Source organism: Gasterosteus aculeatus, chromosome 9 (assembly GCF_964276395.1).
Source record: "Gasterosteus aculeatus chromosome 9, fGasAcu3.hap1.1, whole genome shotgun sequence".
Taxonomy (NCBI): domain Eukaryota; kingdom Metazoa; phylum Chordata; class Actinopteri; order Perciformes; family Gasterosteidae; genus Gasterosteus; species Gasterosteus aculeatus.
In genome coordinates this window covers 3,335,587-3,355,780 of record NC_135696.1, presented here as the reverse complement: position 1 = coordinate 3,355,780, position 20,194 = coordinate 3,335,587, and the positions used below count along the sequence as shown (strand labels likewise).

Sequence of the window (20,194 nt, the reverse complement as noted above, 5' to 3'; positions counted from 1 at the left end):
CGGTTAAAGCGGTCAGAGTTATGACAGAAACACAAATGGAATGTTGTATGGGTCAGAAAAAGCAATAACAAAACAGTAAAAATTCTCTTGGGATGTTATGTTTAAATATGCAAATTGGGCCTTTTCTAATGTGACCATATGGTGCATTTAAGGGAAATCGAACACAAAGTATTAAAAAAAACACCTGGATATGTATTTTGGATGTTTTCTTTATACTCTTGTGAAAAAAACCTCAAAATAGACCAGTGTATGAAAAACGAAAGAAGAAAAAAAAAATCAGCTGTTTTTCTTTCAAATACTCATTTGGGGATTTTGTGCAGTGTTCCGCAGTGTTGCCAAAGACGCAAGACGCACCGCCCGCTGATTGGTCGAGAGCTGGGTGACTGGGATCACAGGCGGGTGCGTCTGTTGTGGGCGGGACTTGAGAGGATTCTGCACGTTGATGTGTTGATGCGTCACGTCACTCTGATTCCCAGGCCTCTTATTGGTTTATCTCCGTTGGTTTTCTGCGCTGCTAAATGCCGTGAATCATGGTCGTCAAGGGGCATAAGCGTCAAGTTAGATTGAGTTACCCGCGACACTACGAGAATGAACGTTTTCTATTTGAAATTAAAGTAAAAAATCTGATCTGTTGGTGTGGAAAAAATAAACTGTCAGTTATCCTTTGGTCAAGACTACGCCAAAAAGGGCATTATCTTGAAACGCAAAGATACATTATATTAATACATGTATTAATTCTCAAGCAGAAACCTTTACTTTGAAATGTAAGCCCGGAAGTTGTGTTTCGTGACTGGGTAGCTTGACTTTTATTTGCTGCTGTTGCCCGAAGGCTGAGTATTAGTGACCCACAGACACTCCTGCAGCCAGGATAAGGACTAATAATACGACGTTGTCTGTATAAAATAGTCTTGAACCATATTTTGAGAATAATTTGCCTTAAATAAGCCTTAATTTTTTCAACAGACAATATTTTACCACTCGGAAATAACACTATTCTTTAAATAGAAATATGAGCGTCTGTCACGTCATAACCAAGCTAGATAGCCTGTTGTAAAATCATTTTTTTTAGGTATTTGTTGCTGCTTTTCTCGTTGCTGCGGGGAACTCAATCCAACGCGCATGGTGCCGTGATATTCCGCGTTTTATCAGCAGCGCAGTGACAGGGGAAGGACGGCACACTCCGGTAAGCAACCTGTCCGTCTCCGAGGGATTAACGGCAGAGCGCAGCGCTCGCTGCTTAGCTAGCTCCGTTAGCTACATGTCAGTTAGCTCCGTGAGCATAACGGTTATAAGCGGTGCTTCGTGCCGGCCATTCCAAACCGCCGCTGTCGTTTCGCACATTTGCCGTCGTGTCGTCCACATTAGCCGTAATTCAAGCGAGGCTTCTCGTGACAACAGACATTTACGTTAAGCGTTTAACATTAACCCTTGCTGTTTTATGTCTAACGTTAAGAAAATGACCGGAAGTGGCATCGTGCTGCGTGTGTCGTTGATATCTTTTTATTAGCATGACGTCTGCAACCTGTTAGTTAACGTAAATGACGTTATGGCCCACGTCGTTCACTTGCATTTGGGCCCCAGATGAATCATGACGAATAGAGCCTAGTGATGAATTTGTTGAACGTTAAAAGATGTCAGAGGTGTTGGGATGGTTCGCTGTGTTGGATGGAGGTCTGGAGAACAGCTGGCCAGAGGTTTGCGACAAGCCGACCTCGCGCAGATGGACACATTCTCTGGCTTTGTGGAAAAGGCCTTTGGTCCTGATGTCACAGGGCAAGAGGGTAGTCCACTGGAACCCGGGACAATATTGGAAGAAGGACATCAGATGTGAATAGGATGTCATTTGATGCCCCCCGGGGAGATGCATGTTTTGTCAGACCCTTTGGACAACGAGTCATGTCTCTCGGGCCTGTTTGTCTCTGCGGCTTCCAGTTGGTGTTGTTGCTTGGCCACACTGTGCATGTCACAACGGATGTTGTGGCACTGTGGCTTTTCTACACGACGAACATTTATTGAGGACATTTCTCACATTCGTTCTTCAAAAGAATGTTGCAAAATGGGATTGAAAACACGCTACTGATTTGGCGTCTCGGTTTCGGTCATTAATCCTTAAAATGGTAAAAATCAAAATAATGTTGAACAAAGAAAAATATATTTGCAGTTTACATTTTCAGTCTTATTAAACCCATAATCCACCGGGATGATTAAAGGCTCAAACTGCTTTTATTATTGTTTTCCTTAGTGTCTGTGTACCTTTTTAAATAATGTTTGGCACTGATCTTTTTCCTCTGTAGTGATGGATAATGGTCATACTAAGACGGTGGAGGAGGTCCTGGGCTTCTTCAATGTGAACGAGTCTACAGGTCTGAGCTGTGAGCAGCTAAAGAAGACCAGGGAGAGATGGGGACCCAACGGTACGTTTATAAAAACACATTCAAGTGTGCATATTTGGTTTATGGCTGATGTAGTTATTCCTACTAAAATCATCCTAATAACATACATATTCATTCATTATTAACACCCAGGACATCGTCATTAAAAATATTAGATTCATTTCAATGACATTTTAGATCTCAAGATGCATAAATATGTTTCGTAATATGTGGGCACAGCAGTAAACTACTTTATTACTAAACGTTAAACTAGTCCTAGTGTCGTTATTTTCATAGTAAATATATTTTGTAAGGCACACAAGATTTTTCGGTGGAAACTATTGTGTTCTGTACATGGTCCACAATTACAGATATCCGGGCCCCCTGCTTCATATATTGTGTTTTCAGTGAAACGGGTCTCTGCATCTTGTGCAGGGACCCATCACAACTCAGGCTAGTGTAAAGAAATCCTCTGCTGCTTGAGTAAGCAAAGCAACTGCCCATTAACCTGCACTGTCATTTATTAGGTACCAGTGTTACTGATGATGTCATTGTTGTTCCTTTTCTCCACCCCCCCTCTTTCTATCTATCTTTGACTCTTTGTTTACTCACAGAATTGCCAGCTGAGGAAGGTGAGCTGTCTCTCTGTCTTAACTTTATTATGACATTCTAGTCCGTCCCTCATCTGACTTTTTGTTTCTTCCATGATCATCAGTAGCTCATCTAGATTAAAGTCAGTTTGTGCTTATTGTGCGCCTTGCTGTCCTCGTGCAGGGAAGTCACTCTGGGAACTGGTCCTGGAACAGTTTGAGGATCTGTTGGTTCGAATCCTGCTGCTGGCTGCGTGCATCTCCTTTGTAAGGAAGCTGTGAGCATGCGCAAACACAAACACTAGTATACACAAGTACACGGGCGACTGTGGGTGAGTGGGGAGCACGGTCGTCCTCCAATCAGAGGGTTGTCTGTTCGATCCCTGGCCCGGCTAACCCGTCATGTGGTTGTGTCCTTGGGCAAGACATTTAACCCAACTTTGCTCCTGTAGCTGCGACTACAGTGTGTGAATGGTAGTTACTGATGGCAGGTGTCACTGTGTATGGTTCTCCTGTCATCAGGGTATGAATGGGTGTGAATGGGTGAATGATGTCATGTAGTGTTAAAGCGCTTTGAGTGGTCAGAAGACTAGAAAAGCGCTATACAAGTACAGGCCATTTACCATTTACAAGTATACACAAGTATTGGTGAGACATGTACACGCTGGTACGGATTGTGTAGTCTGGTAAATGGATCAATTCGTTAACCCTGCAACACACACACATTCAATTAGTTTAAATAATGTCTGTAATGTGTTCTGTGTCATAGGCCCTGGCCTGGTTTGAAGAAGGGGAGGGGACAATCACAGCCTTTGTTGAGCCCTTCGTCATCCTCCTCATCCTCATCGCCAACGCTATTGTTGGAGTCTGGCAGGTAAACAATGTGGTCCAAGTTTAGAAAGGTAATCAGTCTGCTACAGGAGCTGTAGGTTTTTGTCATGAGTTCTGTCACAGAACGCAAATATAACTGGCACACTGTAGGTTTACAGCTTTGGGGGGGGGGGGTGGACGGACACGCGCTCCGTGTCCACAGGTGGGAGCGTGCTCACCTGTCTGTGCTTGACATAGTTTGAGTTTTAACAAAGTCAGAGCACCCACAGGTCTTTGCAGACTGCTGAAGGGACATGGACGGTGAGTCCTTGTACTGGTCTTCTGTCCATGTCTCAAATAGAGAACTTCTCTGTTGCCTCCTGTCACTCCTTCCATGAGGACAACCACGTATTTATTCCATCAATCGGAGTAAGAACCTTTCCGTGTTGCCGCGTCCCACAGGAGCGTAACGCAGAGAACGCCATCGAGGCGCTGAAGGAGTACGAGCCAGAGATGGGCAAGGTGTACCGCCAGGACAAGAAGAGCGTCCAGAGGGTCAAAGCCCGAGACATCGTTCCGGGAGACATTGTGGAGGTCGCTGGTAAGTGGAAAGAGACGCTAAGGAACGATAAAATCTCTCCACTTGTCGCTGTAAATGAAGTTGAAGTGTGCGCTGTGGAGCTGTGTATACGTGGAGGAAATGAAACGGTGGCGTCTTTGTTTAGTCGTCCATGGAAAAAACATCTGCATCTCTGCTCTCCCCTCTGGCTTCTGTCGCAATGGAAAATATTTGGTGTGAGTTCATGTCAAAGCAGCACTCTGATAATGCTTTGTAGTATGGATTCAATAACGTTTGATTTGACATTTCATTTTAAAACGTTTCAGTCACATTGAGTTTCAAGGTATCCGTGACTTCCAGCGTTAGTATTCCATATAGAGATTCACCGATGGCAATTTTGCAGTTTTTTTTTTCTTATTCAATAGCGAGCTCTATGTCGCCTTGACTTGTCGGTGAAGAGCATCAGAGGGCCCCGCTCACTCTGCTGATCATTGGATCAATCAGTGTATTGCTCATTGAAGGTCTTTTCTGTGAGATTGTGAGCGTTGTACTGGTTAGTGACCAATGAGACCAGTGGAAATGGAGGTGGTGGAAAATGGAACCTGAGCTACAGCATCAACATCTCTAAGCACCTCTGAGCAACTTTCAGGTGTTCCCAACTAATTTGTCGGTACTCTTCCATTGTCAACGATGGTCATTGGGCAGATGTGTCAAAATGGGCCTGTTGTTGTTCTATTGGTCAGTGGGTTTTTAAACATTTAACAAATTATGTAAAACATGTTTTGTCATTGAATCAGAACACTTACAGCCGTTGGATGGAGCAGTTAAAATACACGGCTTGGTTGGATGGATGAACAGTCGGCCATAGTAACAGAACCATTTTATCTTGACCCAGTCATGAAAGGGGTTGAATCCCTGAGAGACCCGTTGCTATTTCAGGATGTTCAGAGAGAGGAATTGTGTGTGTATGTTGTCCGTGTGAGATCCAGTGTCCTTCTGTTGGTAGTAAAAGTATTTGACTTCTCCCAGAGCATGGGAACCCAGTGACACCAATCACAGCGGAAGGTGGGTTAATGTCACATGCAAATACTGTGAAAAAAAGTTAATTTTTATGATGTTTTTGGACAAACATAACCTAAACATAAACCAATATGATCAATGTGGTAGAGACGCACTTTTTTTGAATGAAGCTGCTAGTCCTTTTGTCATTTGGGCTGATTTTAAGTAGCCATGTCCATTCTTGTCAACTTTAAGGTTTCTCTGCAGAACAGTATGGAATTTGATTTTTTTAATCATGAACCTGTTGAAGTCGTCGGGTTCAAAGTCGCTGCCCATATTTCAGATTTCTCTTCTGCTCTGTCTGTCACTCTCCTCAGTCTAGTTCTACTATAATGCATAAATTCAATTCAATATTTTTGTTTAAAGTCCGAGGGCTTTACAATCTGTACACATACGACCTCTTCTATACCACGACACTCGCATTGGCACAGGAAATACCAGTGAGCCAGCACTAACTGTAAACCGAGACAGTCCCGACTAGATCACAACTCTTTGCTGTCCTGCTCCTAAATGGTGGAACGAGCTCTCGCGCACATCAGGACCGCAGAGAGCCTTCACATCTTCAAACTAAAGACACACTCTTCAGACTCTACCTCCACTAAAAGTCTAACAAACGTCACTCATCTATAGCAAGTTGTAAATCAGCTTATTTGATGAAATTGCACTCTGGTTTCTTGTTCTTCTGAGTTAGTATCCTTATGGTTGAATGCACTTATTGTCAGTCGCTTTGGATGAAAGCTTCAGCTAAATGACATGGAAACAGTCTTAAACCCTAAAGCTATGCCAGCCCTAACTATAAGTGTAATCAAAAATGAAATCCTGTAGCCTTAAATGTGGTCGGCACCAATCACATGTAACGCTTCAGGATTTCCTTCTGCCACCCAAACTGAAACAGTGTCTGGCTACACACCCATGCTGTTGGTCTGGATGGAGTTATCAGCTTTAACCCGATAGGAAGTAAAAGCATGCACGACCGACTCTGAAGCAAAGCAAGGAGACGCACTGATAACATCAACACACACGGAGGGAGCCAGACAGAATTACTCAATGGATTTACGCAGCAGATATGTTTGCTGCTCTTTATTCTTTTACAGACTTGACAAAATGGGTTCACGTCGTTAGATGAAAACACAGACAGCTTCCAGACTGGACAAGGCATTGCATCCCCCATTCGGCTTTATGGTCTAATGACTCTAGCTGAGCCATAATCTACTACATGAATATCATGCTGTACTGAAGACGAACTGAAACTAGAGATTGAGACCATGAACTTGTTTTTACTGAGGGAATAAGTCACGGTTGAAGTAGAGTCACTTTCTCTATAGGAAAATGACTTCTATAGACCAGAGGAGTCGCCCCTTGGTGGACATTACAGAGAATGCACCTATAAGACGCTTCACTTAGACAAGTTGTAGACTGACACATAATGATGAATATCTCAAAGGCTTTTAATTTAGACTTAGATCATGATTTTCAAATGTATCTTTTACATGAAGTAGTTATAAAATTGACTTGAAGTAGAAATGTTTCACTGCTCCCTCCAACATCTACAAATGTTTCCTTGTGGTTAATGTGTCAACTCTTTCTTTAAGCAGTCCATGTTGAAAGAAGGCAAAAGGCTGAGATGCTTCTCTTCATTTCTCTCTGCCTTCCTCTGACTCACTCACATTTGTAAACATTTATAAACACTTCATGAGAGGCTGGGCTGCTCCTAGGGGGAAAACGCTAACCTTCTATGTGTAGCAATCTCTCCTAATTTATGCATGACGCAGACACGTTCCCACGTGTCCTGAACCCGTGATATCTACTTGAAATCTCTTTGAAACATTTTATTTTCCCTTCTGTTACAGGGAGGCCGGGTTGTGGCTCGTCTCCTGGTTGAGATCTTATCAAGGAAACACTGTTTACATGCACGCTCATGTCCATGCACTCGTGAATTAACAGAACAGATTAAGAAAATATTAATACACAGGGGGCTCCACCCTAACCCCCCCTGCAATGTGACAGGCCTTTAAACGACTCAAGTTCACAAGCTGTCGCTCTAACAGGAAGTGCGCTGCTAGTTTTAAGTCTGGGACATTTTGAGTCGTTTAAAGAGAGTTGTTTAATCCTGCTTGATGTGTCTCAGGACTGTCAAACTAGTACCTTTTCATTGTGTGGAGGTACGGCAGGCAGGAGAAAGTTTCACTTCTTTAAGAGAGAAGCCAATGGACAGAATTGAACCCAGTGTCTGCTTTTTTTTTTCTAATCTAACTAAATACAAAAGTGAAATTCCAAACTGTTTCTGTTTCCAACACCATGCAGTTGGTGATAAAGTCCCAGCTGACATCAGGCTCACGTCCATCTGTTCCACTACTCTGAGGGTGGACCAGTCCATTCTGACAGGGGAGTCTGTGTCAGTGATCAAACACACGGACCCCGTACCAGACCCCCGGGCCGTCAACCAGGACAAGAAGAACATGCTCTTCTCTGTGAGGCTCAACTGCCACCTCCGTCTTTTCCAATTTACACACATGCCACATAATAGCAGGAGAGACAAGATTGGACGTACAACATATATAGAATTAGTGATGTTCTGTATATATATATATATATATATATATAATCTGTGGCTATATATATATAGCCACACTGTTGCTCTAGGTGACATGTACCTTCGGTCAGGTTCGGGCAGAAGTAGGACCCAATCGCAGACTTCACGAACAAAAATACTTTTTCTATGTCCAACTACCGGCACAACTCACCAACGGTGACGTAGACAACTCACTGAACGGACCAGAGACAAGGGACTAAATATAGTTAATCCAACACTAATTAATTGTTTTTTTTATAGGATTTGTAATCTTTAAAGTAGAAATGTACTTGTACATCTATTTAAATAAGGATCTCGCTGTTCAGTAGAATATACATCTACGTATAATGTACATCTATATATATATATATATATATATATATATATATATATATATATATATATTTATATACATATTTACAAATAAAATGGCCACTCATAACTACAGAAACTGTGTGTTGCTGTGTCTTAATGTCTGAGACGATGCTCACAACCTTTGTCCAGGGTACCAACATTGCAGCGGGCCGTGCCATCGGGGTTGTCGTGGCAACGGGGGTGCAGACAGAGATTGGGAAAATCCGAGATGAGATGGCCGCCACTGAGCCTGAAAGGACCCCCCTCCAACAGAAGCTAGACCAGTTTGGAGAACAGCTGTCTAAGGCAAGGCACCCTGTGTGTTCTTCTTGTGGGCCCGTTGGACTCCAGCCTCATTGTCTGTGTTTCTACCTTACGCTCGACTTGTTTTAACCTGCAGGTCATCAGTGTGATCTGTGTGGCAGTGTGGGCCATTAATGTGGGACACTTCAGTGACCCGGTCCACGGAGGCAGCTGGCTGAGAGGAGCTGTTTACTATTTTAAGATCGCTGTTGCGCTCGCTGTAGCTGCCATACCAGAAGGTAAAATATCTTATCTGTTAAGTCCATGCAGAGACATGTTGAACATGTGTATTCCTTTGTTTTTACAAAAAATATAAGTGTCGTTTTGAAAGACACTAAGGGGCAAGTTAGCATTACGTGGGACTACTAACCTTGTGCAAATGAGAGAGCACCCTGAAAGGTTGAAATGTAATGCATCCCCACAGGCCTCCCAGCAGTCATCACTACCTGCCTGGCTCTGGGCACCAGGAGGATGGCCAGGAAGAACGCCATCGTCCGCAGCCTGCCATCCGTGGAGACACTGGGTTGCACATCTGTTATCTGCTCTGACAAAACAGGAACACTAACCACCAACCAGATGTCAGTCTGCAGGGTAAGAGGGAACAAGGGATGAGACATCACACTGATGCAGAGACAGTGCTACTGTATGTGTGTTATCCAACAGCTATTTGAACAAATGATTTCATGGCTTATCATGCTAACATTGGATTAACAAAGGGTTAAGCTCTTTACATGCTGTTTAACAATTTAATATACTGAACATGATCGTATAGCAGACATTATGTGTATAACTTATAGCAAAGCAGTCACATAAAGGCTGGGAGATGATACAGGCCGGGTAAAAATAAACGTTAAGGAGGACGATAGAACTGAACGCCTACTAGAAAGTTTTACCTTAAAAGCCTACCGACAGCCACTGGATTAATTTTACGTGAAACGCCTGCATGTTGTTGAGTTTTATCAACATCATCTTAACATCAAATCACAAAACTCAGATGTGATCTTCTAATATGATATGATATGAACTAAACAACTAATGCACGCCTGTGTGTTTAGATGTTTGTGGTAGACAGTGTGTCAGGGGAGCGCTGCAGCCTGAACGAGTTCACTGTGACTGGATCTACTTACGCCCCTGAAGGGGAAGTGTGAGTGTCTTTGACCTTTAACCCTTAACCCCGACAGTTTATGGATGAATATGGATTATGCGAGCACACAATTTATCCCTTCCCTTTTCACAGGATTCCTCTACATTTATTTCTTAAATACCATTTCCATCTGTCTCTGCAGTTATAAGGACGGCTCATTGGTGAAGCCCAGTCGCTATGAAGGTCTGGTGGAGATGGCCTCCATCTGTGCGCTGTGCAATGACTCATCGCTGGACTATAACGAGGTAAGACACAACTGCTCCATAGACCACCATATATGGTGCCGGAACATTCCCAACTGGATGTGTGTTTCCACAAATTTCGTCAGCAGCATACTTTAACCTCTGTGTTTGTGTGTATGTGTGTGTGTGTGTGTGTGTGTGTGTGTGTGTGTGTTCGCGTGCACACGTGCGTGCGTGTTTTCCAGGCCAAGGGCGCATTTGAGAAGGTTGGGGAGGCAACAGAGACGGCCCTCTGCTGTCTGGTGGAGAAAATGAACGTATTCGACTCTGACCTGATAGGACTGAGGCCTGCTGAGAGAGCTACAGCATGCTGCTCCGTAAGTGTGTGTGTGTGTGCCTGTGTGAGAGAGCCGCTGGTGCTAATGTCTCATTGATCCTTCCCTCTTGACTTCTGTCTTCTCTCATATGTCCTGCTACCTGAGAGACTGATTGTACTCAGCACTGCACATTCTGTATGTCTGTTTTTGGTAGCAATGGGTTTTTATTTCTGCATGTCAAATAAAGCTCACTGAATTTACAGAGTAGTTTAATTCAGTGGTCCCCAGCCACCACGCTTGTGGGTGCCCGAGGTTTAATTCACAGATTGTTTTCAGGTGATTAAACAGCTGATGAGGAAGGAGCTGACGTTGGAGTTTTCCAGAGACAGGAAGTCCATGTCCGTCTTCTGCTCATCCAATAAACTCACCAGGTCTACCTCTGGAGCCAAGATGTTTGTCAAGGTTTGTTCAACAACACCAGTTAGTCATTTCTATCACTCTAGTCTACCACCCCTTCAAAGTTGTTGCCTCTGAAATATTGAATATATTTAATGAAAAAAGCCTATACAATCCTTTTTGTCAGCGTAGTCTTCCTCCAGACTTGCAGGTGAAATGATAACTCTAAAATACCGGATGGTGTGAGTGTGTGCTCACCTGATACATCATCGGTTATAGTTTTTGGCAGACAGGAATAAATAGTAATATTGTGTCTTCAGACAATTTGTTATCATTTGCATTGTATTATGTGTTCAAATCTGTACCAAATGTACACTTGTAAAAACTAAAAAGAAAGCTATCAAATATAAACTCCATTGATCACATGGAACGGAACAGAGTTGCCCATTGAACTCATCGTCTGGTGAACATCCCAAAATAACCCATCTTTCATTGAAAATGATAGATAATTTTTCATGATTAATTTGATCCAAAGTGGGATTTTTTCCTATTTTATATTCTTTAGGACCTCTGTGGAGGAATAACGAGACATGTCTTCTCCCCCGTCTCTCTCAGGGCGCTCCAGAGACTGTGTTAGAGCGGTGTAATTATATCCGGGTCAGCGGTTCTTCTCGTGTGCCTTTGAGTTCGGCGGTTCGAGAGCAGCTCTTGTCAAATGTGAGGGAATGGGGGTCGGGCCGAGACATGCTGCGTTGCCTAGCCATGGCAACCAGGGACACGCCCCCTGACATCCGCAGCCTCAACCTGGAGAACTCGGCTGTCTTTGCTGACTATGAGGTGATAATGATGAAATGTTCCATATCATTTTTAAAAGAATGAAGAACATATAGAATCTTTATTTGCCCTTCTCCCTCCATGTCTCCTCTCCCTAGTCCGACCTGACCTTTGTGGGCTGCGTGGGCATGTTGGACCCCCCCAGGAAAGAGGTGCTGAGTGCGGTCCGAATGTGTCGACAGGCTGGCATAAGAGTCATCATGATCACAGGTATTACCACATATCTATGTACATGTTATATGGGAAAAATTCCATCTAAATTTGAATAACAAAATATCCCTTAACGCAAAATACTATTTGAGTGATGTTTTATTTTTACTTCTGCACATAAAGTAATGACATGATCACATGTACATCACAATGAAGCAAAAGCACCAGCTGTACTTTTCTGCTATAAAAAGAATGATGAATCTTTATCTACTGATATTAGTACAAAGTAGTTTGATTGGTAGTCTCAATTAATGGAATTAATCCCCCCGGAATCATATCAATCAATATGCAATAAACAAAATAAACCTAGAAAATTTTACATGGGGGGGCAAAGGGGTGGCAAGAGGTCTTGGCAAGGTGGCAGGGATGACGGTACATAGGAATCCCTATCTGTGAATTGCTTTAACAAAACAAACACAAAAACACTTTTAAACTTAAGGTTTTTAATTCACAACATGAACTAAACATTGTTCAAACAAAACAAAGCTGCATCTTTTAAAAAGTAAATTATTACCTTGTCTCAAGAGTATAATAGTAAAAAAAAAAAAGAAGTCATATTTATCTGAGCCCTTACTGTCTAACAGGGGGCCTCGGACATATCAAAATTGAATAAAGTGATCAAACAGCCTGCACTGCATAAATTATTCATTAAATATAGACTAATCATTATTTAAGCTACAAAAGTTCTTTAGTCAAGAGCAGTGAGAAATGTTCTTTGTTGTTTTTGTTCTTTGATTAGCTTTACTGACAGAAAGCTTTAGTGGCTGCGGTCTCTTTAAGAACAGCTGACAGAGACGCCTCATTCTGTCACAACTCTTCACGTTCATCGTGAGACTGCTGCTCTTATGTTATGAAAAAGATACTCAACAATGCAACATTTTGGCATAATTGTGTGTGTTATTGTAAGTTCAAGCAAGAAAGAGAACTGTATTTTGGCATGCTGCTGTCTGTGTGTGCACAATGCGCAAGTGTTGCGGAAGAACACTGTAGCCGGAGCTACTTCACTCAGTTAATGTCTATGGCGAATCACGCAGGCACGGGATAACTCCGCCGCAGCTGAGCCGACCCCGGGATAAAATCGTCAGAATATAAACACTTATTATAGGCGTACCGTAGTGATTCAGGTTAAGTAAAAAAAACGGTTTGGAAAATGAATGTACTCATTCATTTTGAACATAAGTTACAAACTGCAGCAGCTGCTGAGTAACAGTAGCGGCTAACTTACATGACAAAGCACTCGCACAATTAGGGTTGCCAACTCTCCCAACCCCAAATCAGGGACGCCCACCCCCCCCTCTGCATCTTCATGGTGGGTTAAGTCTCGACACCGTGGCTAATCGACAGTTCTCGGCGGCAGACAGTACAAAACGCTTTCTTTGCGTCGTCGGTAACTGCTTTCACCCATGGCCTTTTGGCTTCCCAGTCCGTTTTGTAATTGCACAATCTTTTTTTCTTTGCAGCGCCAGCCTCACTGCTCATTTTAACACAAAGGACAGCTCTCACCTCCCATGCTCCGCTCTGGCCACCTGGCACCCGCGCACACAACCGGGAGTTTTTTGCGCGTCATTGACTTAGGAGGCTGTGTATTGTGCGGCACAATACAAATGCGAACCACGTACCATTTTAACTAGCACATTCTCAAAAAAGGCCTGTTCTTGTCTTTACTAAAATCAAAATTAGGCCAATCAAAGGGAAGGGTGCTCTTACAAATCACAAGGGAGTGGGGACCGATAACTTATGACCACTGATTTTGGCTAACGTAATAGACTCGCTGTTTTTGCTGATGCTGAATCGTCTTTCATACAATACATTCATTACAAATGTAACTAAGTTAAACTTATGTTTAAACTACACCTGATGAAACTTACTTCACCTTCAGAGGCTCTGGGGCAGCTCAGTCTCTTGCAGGACCAGCGCACCTTCCGCAGCAGACACGCTGTGTGCTCTGCACGTTTGAATCAGGGACGTAGCATTTGAGGGGCAGGGGGAGAGGGGGGCTAGTAATTAAATTGTTCACTTTTGGTAAATGTATTGTTTAGTTCACTGTTTTGAGAAGCTTGTGTGGACATAATGGCGGGTTGATTTTTAATTTTTTGGTTAATCAAAGTTAGGGGGGCAGCTGGGGGGGCAGGGCTCTAGAGTGCCCCTGTAGATCCGTCCCTGAAACAGACTGTGTATAATCTGCAACCCAGCCAAATAAATAACAGCAGATATTTAGGGCTCATCCCATCCCTTACTCCGTAGGGAGCGACACCTCAGTAGCTCAAAGGTAATAGACGGGGCTCCTTTAGTACTAGCCATGATACACAATAAATATCCTTACTATACTGATCATGTCACGCTCATTACAGACAAAAGATCAGGGCAGAGCGCACACATTTAAAATGACGACAGGACATTATAGATGTTAAGGGTTTCTTTTAAATGCATTGCAGCATTAGAAATGCTGCTGGTTATTTTTTTTTTGTTTGTCGAGTAGGGTAAACTTGTAGGTGACCATATACAGTTTTAAGATCTTTTATTCAACTTCCTACTTTCATTGGGTGTACACCAAATTCTACTTAAGAGACCGTAAGACTGAAAAGTCTTTAACCTATGGTGATCTTTAGAGGCATCCCACCTGACTAACAAATACTAGCGTCAGTCAATCACTTGGGAACTTTGCATTTTTTCTCCCTAGGGGACAACAAAGGGACAGCCCTGTCCATCTGTCGGAGGGTGGGCATCATCACGGAGCAGGATGAAGAGCAGGGCGGGATTATCGGGGGCCTTACGGGGCGGGAGTTTGACGAGCTGCCGCCTCACCTGCAGCGTCAGGCCTGCAGGACAGCGAGGTGCTTCGCCCGGGTGGAACCGGCACACAAGAGTCGTATTGTGGAGTACCTGCAGAGCCTCAATGACATCACTGCCATGGTGAGAGTCCCTTAATGTACCTGAAGTTGAATCCCAGATTCGTTGAAAACCAGTATAACAGCCTTGCTCCGTCCTCCCCCTCTTTTCTCCTGATCCAGACAGGCGATGGGGTGAACGACGCCCCTGCATTGAAGAAGGCAGAGATTGGCATCGCTATGGGCAGCGGCACAGCAGTGGCAAAGTCAGCCTCTGAGATGATCCTGGCTGATGACAACTTCTCCACCATTGTGGCTGCAGTGGAGGAGGGCAGAGCTATTTACAACAACATGAAACAGTTTATCAGATACCTGATCTCATCCAACATAGGAGAGGTGGTCTGGTTAGTGAATGAGCAGAAAACGTGGTGTACCAAAATTCAGTCTGTTGATCATCTGGGCGTCTCACTCTTACCTTCTCTTCCATCTGTCTTTTCCATCCTCTTCAGTATTTTCCTGACGGCCGCACTTGGCATGCCTGAAGCCCTGATCCCAGTACAGCTGCTATGGGTCAACCTTGTCACTGACGGTTTCCCAGCAACGGCTCTGGGCTTTAACCCCCCAGATCTTGACATCATGTCCCGCCCCCCACGCTCCCCCAAAGAGCCTCTGATCTCCAGTTGGTTGTTCTGTCGCTACCTTATTGTCGGATGTGAGTTGTAAGCCTGATCAATTACCAAAAAGCTATCTGCAGACGGCGTATTCATCATCCCAGCACCTTACCTTACTATACCCTTCCCTATCTTCGCTTACCATACAGAGCTTGACCTTACTTTACCTGATCGTACCAGATCTCAACTTACCATACCATATCTTATAGTACCTTACCTTACCGTACCCTACCTTATTGTACCTTACCTTACCTTATTTTACCTTGCCTTATTGAACCTTACCGTACCTTACCATAACTTACCTTACCTGACCGGACGCACCTTACCCTACCTTACTTTATCGTACCTCACCTTACCTTATTGTACCTTACTTTCCTGTACCTTAACTTATTGTACCTCACATCACCTTGTTGTACCGTACCGTACCACATCGTCCTTACCTTACGTTATTGTACCTTACCGTACCTTACCATAACTTACCTGACCGTACCGTACCTCAACTTACCCTACCTTACTTTACCTTACCTCAACTTACACTATCTTACTTTACCTTACCTCAACTTACACTACCTTACCTGACCGTACAGTACCATACCGTCCTTACCTTACCTTACCTTACCTTATTGTACCTTACCGTACACCATTCTGTGCAGGTTATGTGGGAGCAGCGACTGTCGGAGCTGCTGCCTGGTGGTTCATGGCAGCCCACGATGGACCAAAGCTGTCCTTCTATCAACTGGTAAACATACGTGGGAATGTGCGCACGTATCGTGGCGGAACTGCTGTGCGCTGTGAATGTGGCAGTTGTGTACTCTCTCTTGCATTGTGTTAATATCCCAGCACACTGGAGTCACTTTTTGGACCCAACCACAGTAGTTAGGGTCCTCATGGCACACATCGTGGCAGTAAGCTTTTACAGTATACCCGCAATGGGAAATAATCATTTGTAGTGATGGCAAGTGCAAGCATTAATGCCCATTATTTTATCAACCAGAATGTTAAGGAGTCGGTACCTGCAGGATAAGGTCAGGAAGGTGATTTAATTGTCATTTCCACGTTTGCCACCTCCACAGTCCCACTACCTTCAGTGCAGTGAAGGCCACGATGAGTTTGCTGGTGTGCAGTGTTCTGTCTTTGAGTCTCCTTATCCAATGACCATGGCCCTGTCCGTCCTGGTTACCATAGAGATGTGCAATGCCTTGAACAGGTAAGAATAAAACACACCCACGCTCCAAAGCTCATGTGTAATTGTGCTATATTTCCCTTGTTCTGGTTTGGTGAGCCAGGATACTGATGGATTTGTTCAAATCAAACAAGTAACAGAGCAAAGAGAATGCCTTTCTTCTGTCCCTGTGCTTCCCAGTCTGTCAGAGAACCAGTCCCTTGTGAAAATGCCCCCCTGGTCTAACCCCTGGCTTGTGGGGGCCATCTGTCTGTCCATGGCTCTACACTTCCTCATTCTTTATGTTGACCCCCTGCCGGTAAGCCTGTAGGCATGAGTCATGTAGCTGTTTGCTGAACCTGTTATTGACCCACCGCTGACATATCCCACATTCTCTCTGTCTGTAGGTGGTTTTCCAGATACGCCCTCTGTCATGGCCTCAATGGGTGGTGGTGTTGAAGATGTCACTTCCTGTAATCTTGATGGACGAGGCACTCAAGTTCCTGGCCCGTAACTACATTGAGCCAGGAAGCCAGGTCCAGGTCAGAAGACATGCCTGGCAGTGCTCCAGTTAAAGGGAAACTATTAGTATTCATCATGGACCCTTTCTTCTCATGTTAGTTGTCTGCTCCTGACTGATGGGGAAAACTGTTTTTGTGACTGCTCCCGTATCGAGAAAGTTGTAACTGAGAGTAATTGTGTAATTCAATGCTACGTACAAGTTCAATTTAATTCATTTTATCTTGTATAGCCCCAAATTAGAAATTTGCCTCAGAGGGCTTTACAGTCTGTACACATGCAACATAACCGGTCCGAAAAACTTTACATGGGCACAGGAAACCAGACTCTCAGCTCCAGACCAGTTTCAAGAGCCATTGTCCTCATCAGTCTCTGAGACACAAAAACATAAATGTCCATGTGAACAATACCAAAGTTTCCCTTTATTGTGCAGCTGTGTTATTTGTAACTCAAAATGGTCTGTGCCTAACCCTCTCCTTTGTTGCAATACTTCTCTCAAAAAGTCTCTGGAAGAGGAAGAGGAGCAGCGGAGAATGGGGCCCAGCACGGGATTGGTTGGGGCCATGATGGCGGGGCTGCGCCAGTCACTGAAGGGTGTCTCCTGGTCCTTTGTCCTGATCTCTGCACCGCTGTTGATCTGGATCTTCAGCCTGGACTCTGACATCACCAACATCTTCTGGGAGTGATGGAAGAATGAGAGGACAGGCAGTCTGGTGGAAGAGGAGAAAAAGGATTGTTGAAATAAGATGCAGAAGATTGGGTGTATACGGGTGAGGGGAGAAGATGGGATGGGACAAAGAAACAAGCAACGATGATAACTCATCCGCTGGGATACAAAAATGTAAGGGATATAGAGTGAAATATTAAAACAACAGACAATCAGATAACACTAAGTAGGAAATAGCACCTCCTCGTCAATGCTAAAAGGTGCTATGTGTAGCATTTCATGTGAATCCCACAGCTCAATTAGACCGTAGTGCTATGAGTTAGGAAGGCCAAAGCCCAGTTTGTCTGTCCAACACTTGAGCCAAGCCTGAAATAATTCTCTGACATGATATTGCTTTAGCTGTACTTCAACCTTTGCATTCTAAAATACTATGGTATGACAAACATTAGCATGTTAGCATGCTATAAACCATTTTTCTGTTAGGGACTCACAACGTGATAATCAATGTTTCCCAACTCCTCTGGCTTGTGACGGGTTGCATCTATTGCCATGGTTGCACCAGCTTTTCATAACCTTCATATATTTTCAACAGCTAGATTCAAGCTAGTCACTAGCTAGTGTCTATAGCGCCTTCCCCACCAGACAAAAGACCAACATCTGGCTTTCGTCTTCAGTAGGACAGGTTACGAGCGGCCTGTGAAGGTCTCTGCACAAGTCAAAGAGATTTATCCTATCGGCCTTGATGGACATATGACACCAGAGAGGACACAATATATTACGCTTCTTTTCCAGAACCTTCTTTGTCATCTCAGCCACAAATTCTGCCAACTCTGTCCAAATAGCACTCAAGCATTGTTAATAAGTGAATAGGAAGCAGGTTTGTAGAGCTACTAAACTAGTAACTACTGGCAATGGGAAGGAGTCATCAATGTTTAAAAAACCCAAATAAATGCCCTAATAACTGTGGACTAAAGTTTGCCGGACCAATAGTGTCTGCCTGTTCTCTTTGTTATATCTTTATATTAGAATTTTAGAAGTGGACACATGCGCTGTTAGTTGAAAGTATTGAATTTATTTAAATCAAATTGAAGAGAAGCAGATAAAGAAACACTTTTAGATTTATGTGTGAGCTTCTGTAATGTTTAAGCGGTTTGAACTCTTAAGTTAGAAGTTCGGTAATGATTTTGGTAGAGCACCCATTTTTATGGTACATGTGGTTTTCTGGTTTAGAGATGCAGGTTTAACTCCATAGTAACTGTCTTTTTGTTGCCCTGTGAGTCCCGATATCTCCCCGTTTATCAACACCAAGCGTGTGGCCACAATCGGTAACAACCCCTTCGGATCATAAAGCATAAAGGTCCACCGGTTATAAGTGTGCTGGGACTGGTGTTCAGAATAAGCAGCCCAGGTGATTACCTTCTTTAAGAGACTGGCTTTTTGTTTCGAAAGTTTATTGAGAGCCAGTGTTTGCATATGCAAATGAGGCATCATCTTATTACAAATGTCCTAATAAACATTTCCTGAACTTACATGTAAACACTGGATGAAGCCTGATTCACAAGTCCTATTTCGCTCAGTCGACATGTTAGGCAAAGGTTTTTTCAGAGGGGATATTAGATATCCCTTTGTATCAGGCCTGAGGGTCTAAGAACGTGCACGAGACATTACGGAAAGAAAGTTTTAAAAGGGTTGACGTGGACTTCCTCATAGCATTGAACTGCCTTCACAGTCATTCGGTTCCCCATATTCACATTAAGTGCTTCATGTCCAGTACCGGTACTGGATGTGAACATACAAATGTGGTTCTTGATGTTATCCTTCATTCCAGCAGTCACTGTCTGCTCTCATACGTTGAGTCGTCCTCTGATCGAACAGGGAATTTGAGTTTGTTTTTGGTTGGAATTTTCTGCAGTGATGCCATCGAGGGATTTTTATTTTTATTTGTGAACAAAGCTTTTTTGATCGCTGTTATTCTAATAGCTTTTGCTCTATGTCACGTTTAGTATAAAGGGATCAATTCTTCGTTCCTCTGAGCCGTGTACAGCTGCAGAGCTCAGACTAACACAACGTAACTCACATTTTTATGGCATATTCTTGTAAATTTGGAGTTGGACTTTATTCTTGGGACACACATTTCAGAATAATGACTTTACTCGTAATGTTACAACATGTTCTCATAAAATTGTTGAAGTGGTAAACCAACTCATGCAGTTTTTTGTTATTCTTTTTTATTTTCCTTTATTCAAAATATGTTTTTTTTCAATGCTCCTGTCTGCTAGGAATCCAAACCAATAGAGGATCATTTTACTTACTCGTTTTGTTTGCTTTTGCTCATTTTCTTACATGGTCATTTGGGTTTTGGCACAGATATGATGGAATAAATGCAGGTAGATGCACTTAATTAGACTATTCATTATTTATTCCTGTTTTATTGAGTCCCAATGTTAACACTTAGTTTCTCGGGCCCCTGCTTGTGAGTGGAAGGACGCGTTGATGAGGGTCCAGACTATAAATGGATGCTTGTTCTTGACTGAGCACCTTGTTTCAATAAATGTTGAATAACAAGATTCCACATTGTTCTTTTATCTCCCAGAAACATTTCCACTCAAGCTAAACAATGCAGGACCATGCACTAGGTTCTATTT

General features: G+C 43.3%; 1 protein-coding gene across 2 annotated transcripts; it reads left to right on the top strand.

Moving 5' to 3' along the window:
• The first annotated feature begins 778 nt into the window (after positions 1–778).
• LOC120824897 (sarcoplasmic/endoplasmic reticulum calcium ATPase 2) lies at positions 779–20,116 on the top strand. Of its 2 annotated transcripts, XM_040186054.2 has the most exons (24): positions 779–1,183; positions 2,295–2,414; positions 2,987–3,004; positions 3,147–3,229; positions 3,732–3,836; positions 4,235–4,373; positions 7,695–7,861; positions 8,467–8,622; positions 8,717–8,858; positions 9,044–9,210; positions 9,675–9,763; positions 9,906–10,008; positions 10,191–10,322; positions 10,599–10,724; positions 11,274–11,495; positions 11,591–11,702; positions 14,383–14,615; positions 14,714–14,934; positions 15,040–15,242; positions 15,855–15,940; positions 16,275–16,408; positions 16,565–16,682; positions 16,771–16,905; positions 17,386–20,116. In XM_040186054.2, exons 2-24 carry the CDS (start codon positions 2,297–2,299, stop codon positions 17,566–17,568), a joined length of 3,192 nt encoding a protein of 1,063 aa, XP_040041988.2. In that variant the 5' UTR covers positions 779–1,183; positions 2,295–2,296; the 3' UTR covers positions 17,569–20,116. The 2 variants fall into 2 exon arrangements, with proteins under 2 accessions (XP_040041988.2, XP_077936283.1); XM_078080157.1 differs by having other exon boundaries at positions 14,714–15,242.
• Positions 20,117–20,194: the final 78 nt, after the last annotated feature.

Bases quoted from the DNA above. Each gene is read 5' to 3' on its own strand.
- LOC120824897 (XM_078080157.1), top strand. From the start codon at position 2,297: ATGGATAATGGTCATACTAAGACGGTGGAGGAGGTCCTGGGCTTCTTC. The intron at 10,725-11,273 runs GTTTGTTCAACA...CGTCTCTCTCAG, and splicing joins GAGCCAAGATGTTTGTCAAG to GGCGCTCCAGAGACTGTGTT. The intron at 16,409-16,564 runs GTAAGAATAAAA...TGTGCTTCCCAG, and splicing joins ATGTGCAATGCCTTGAACAG to TCTGTCAGAGAACCAGTCCC.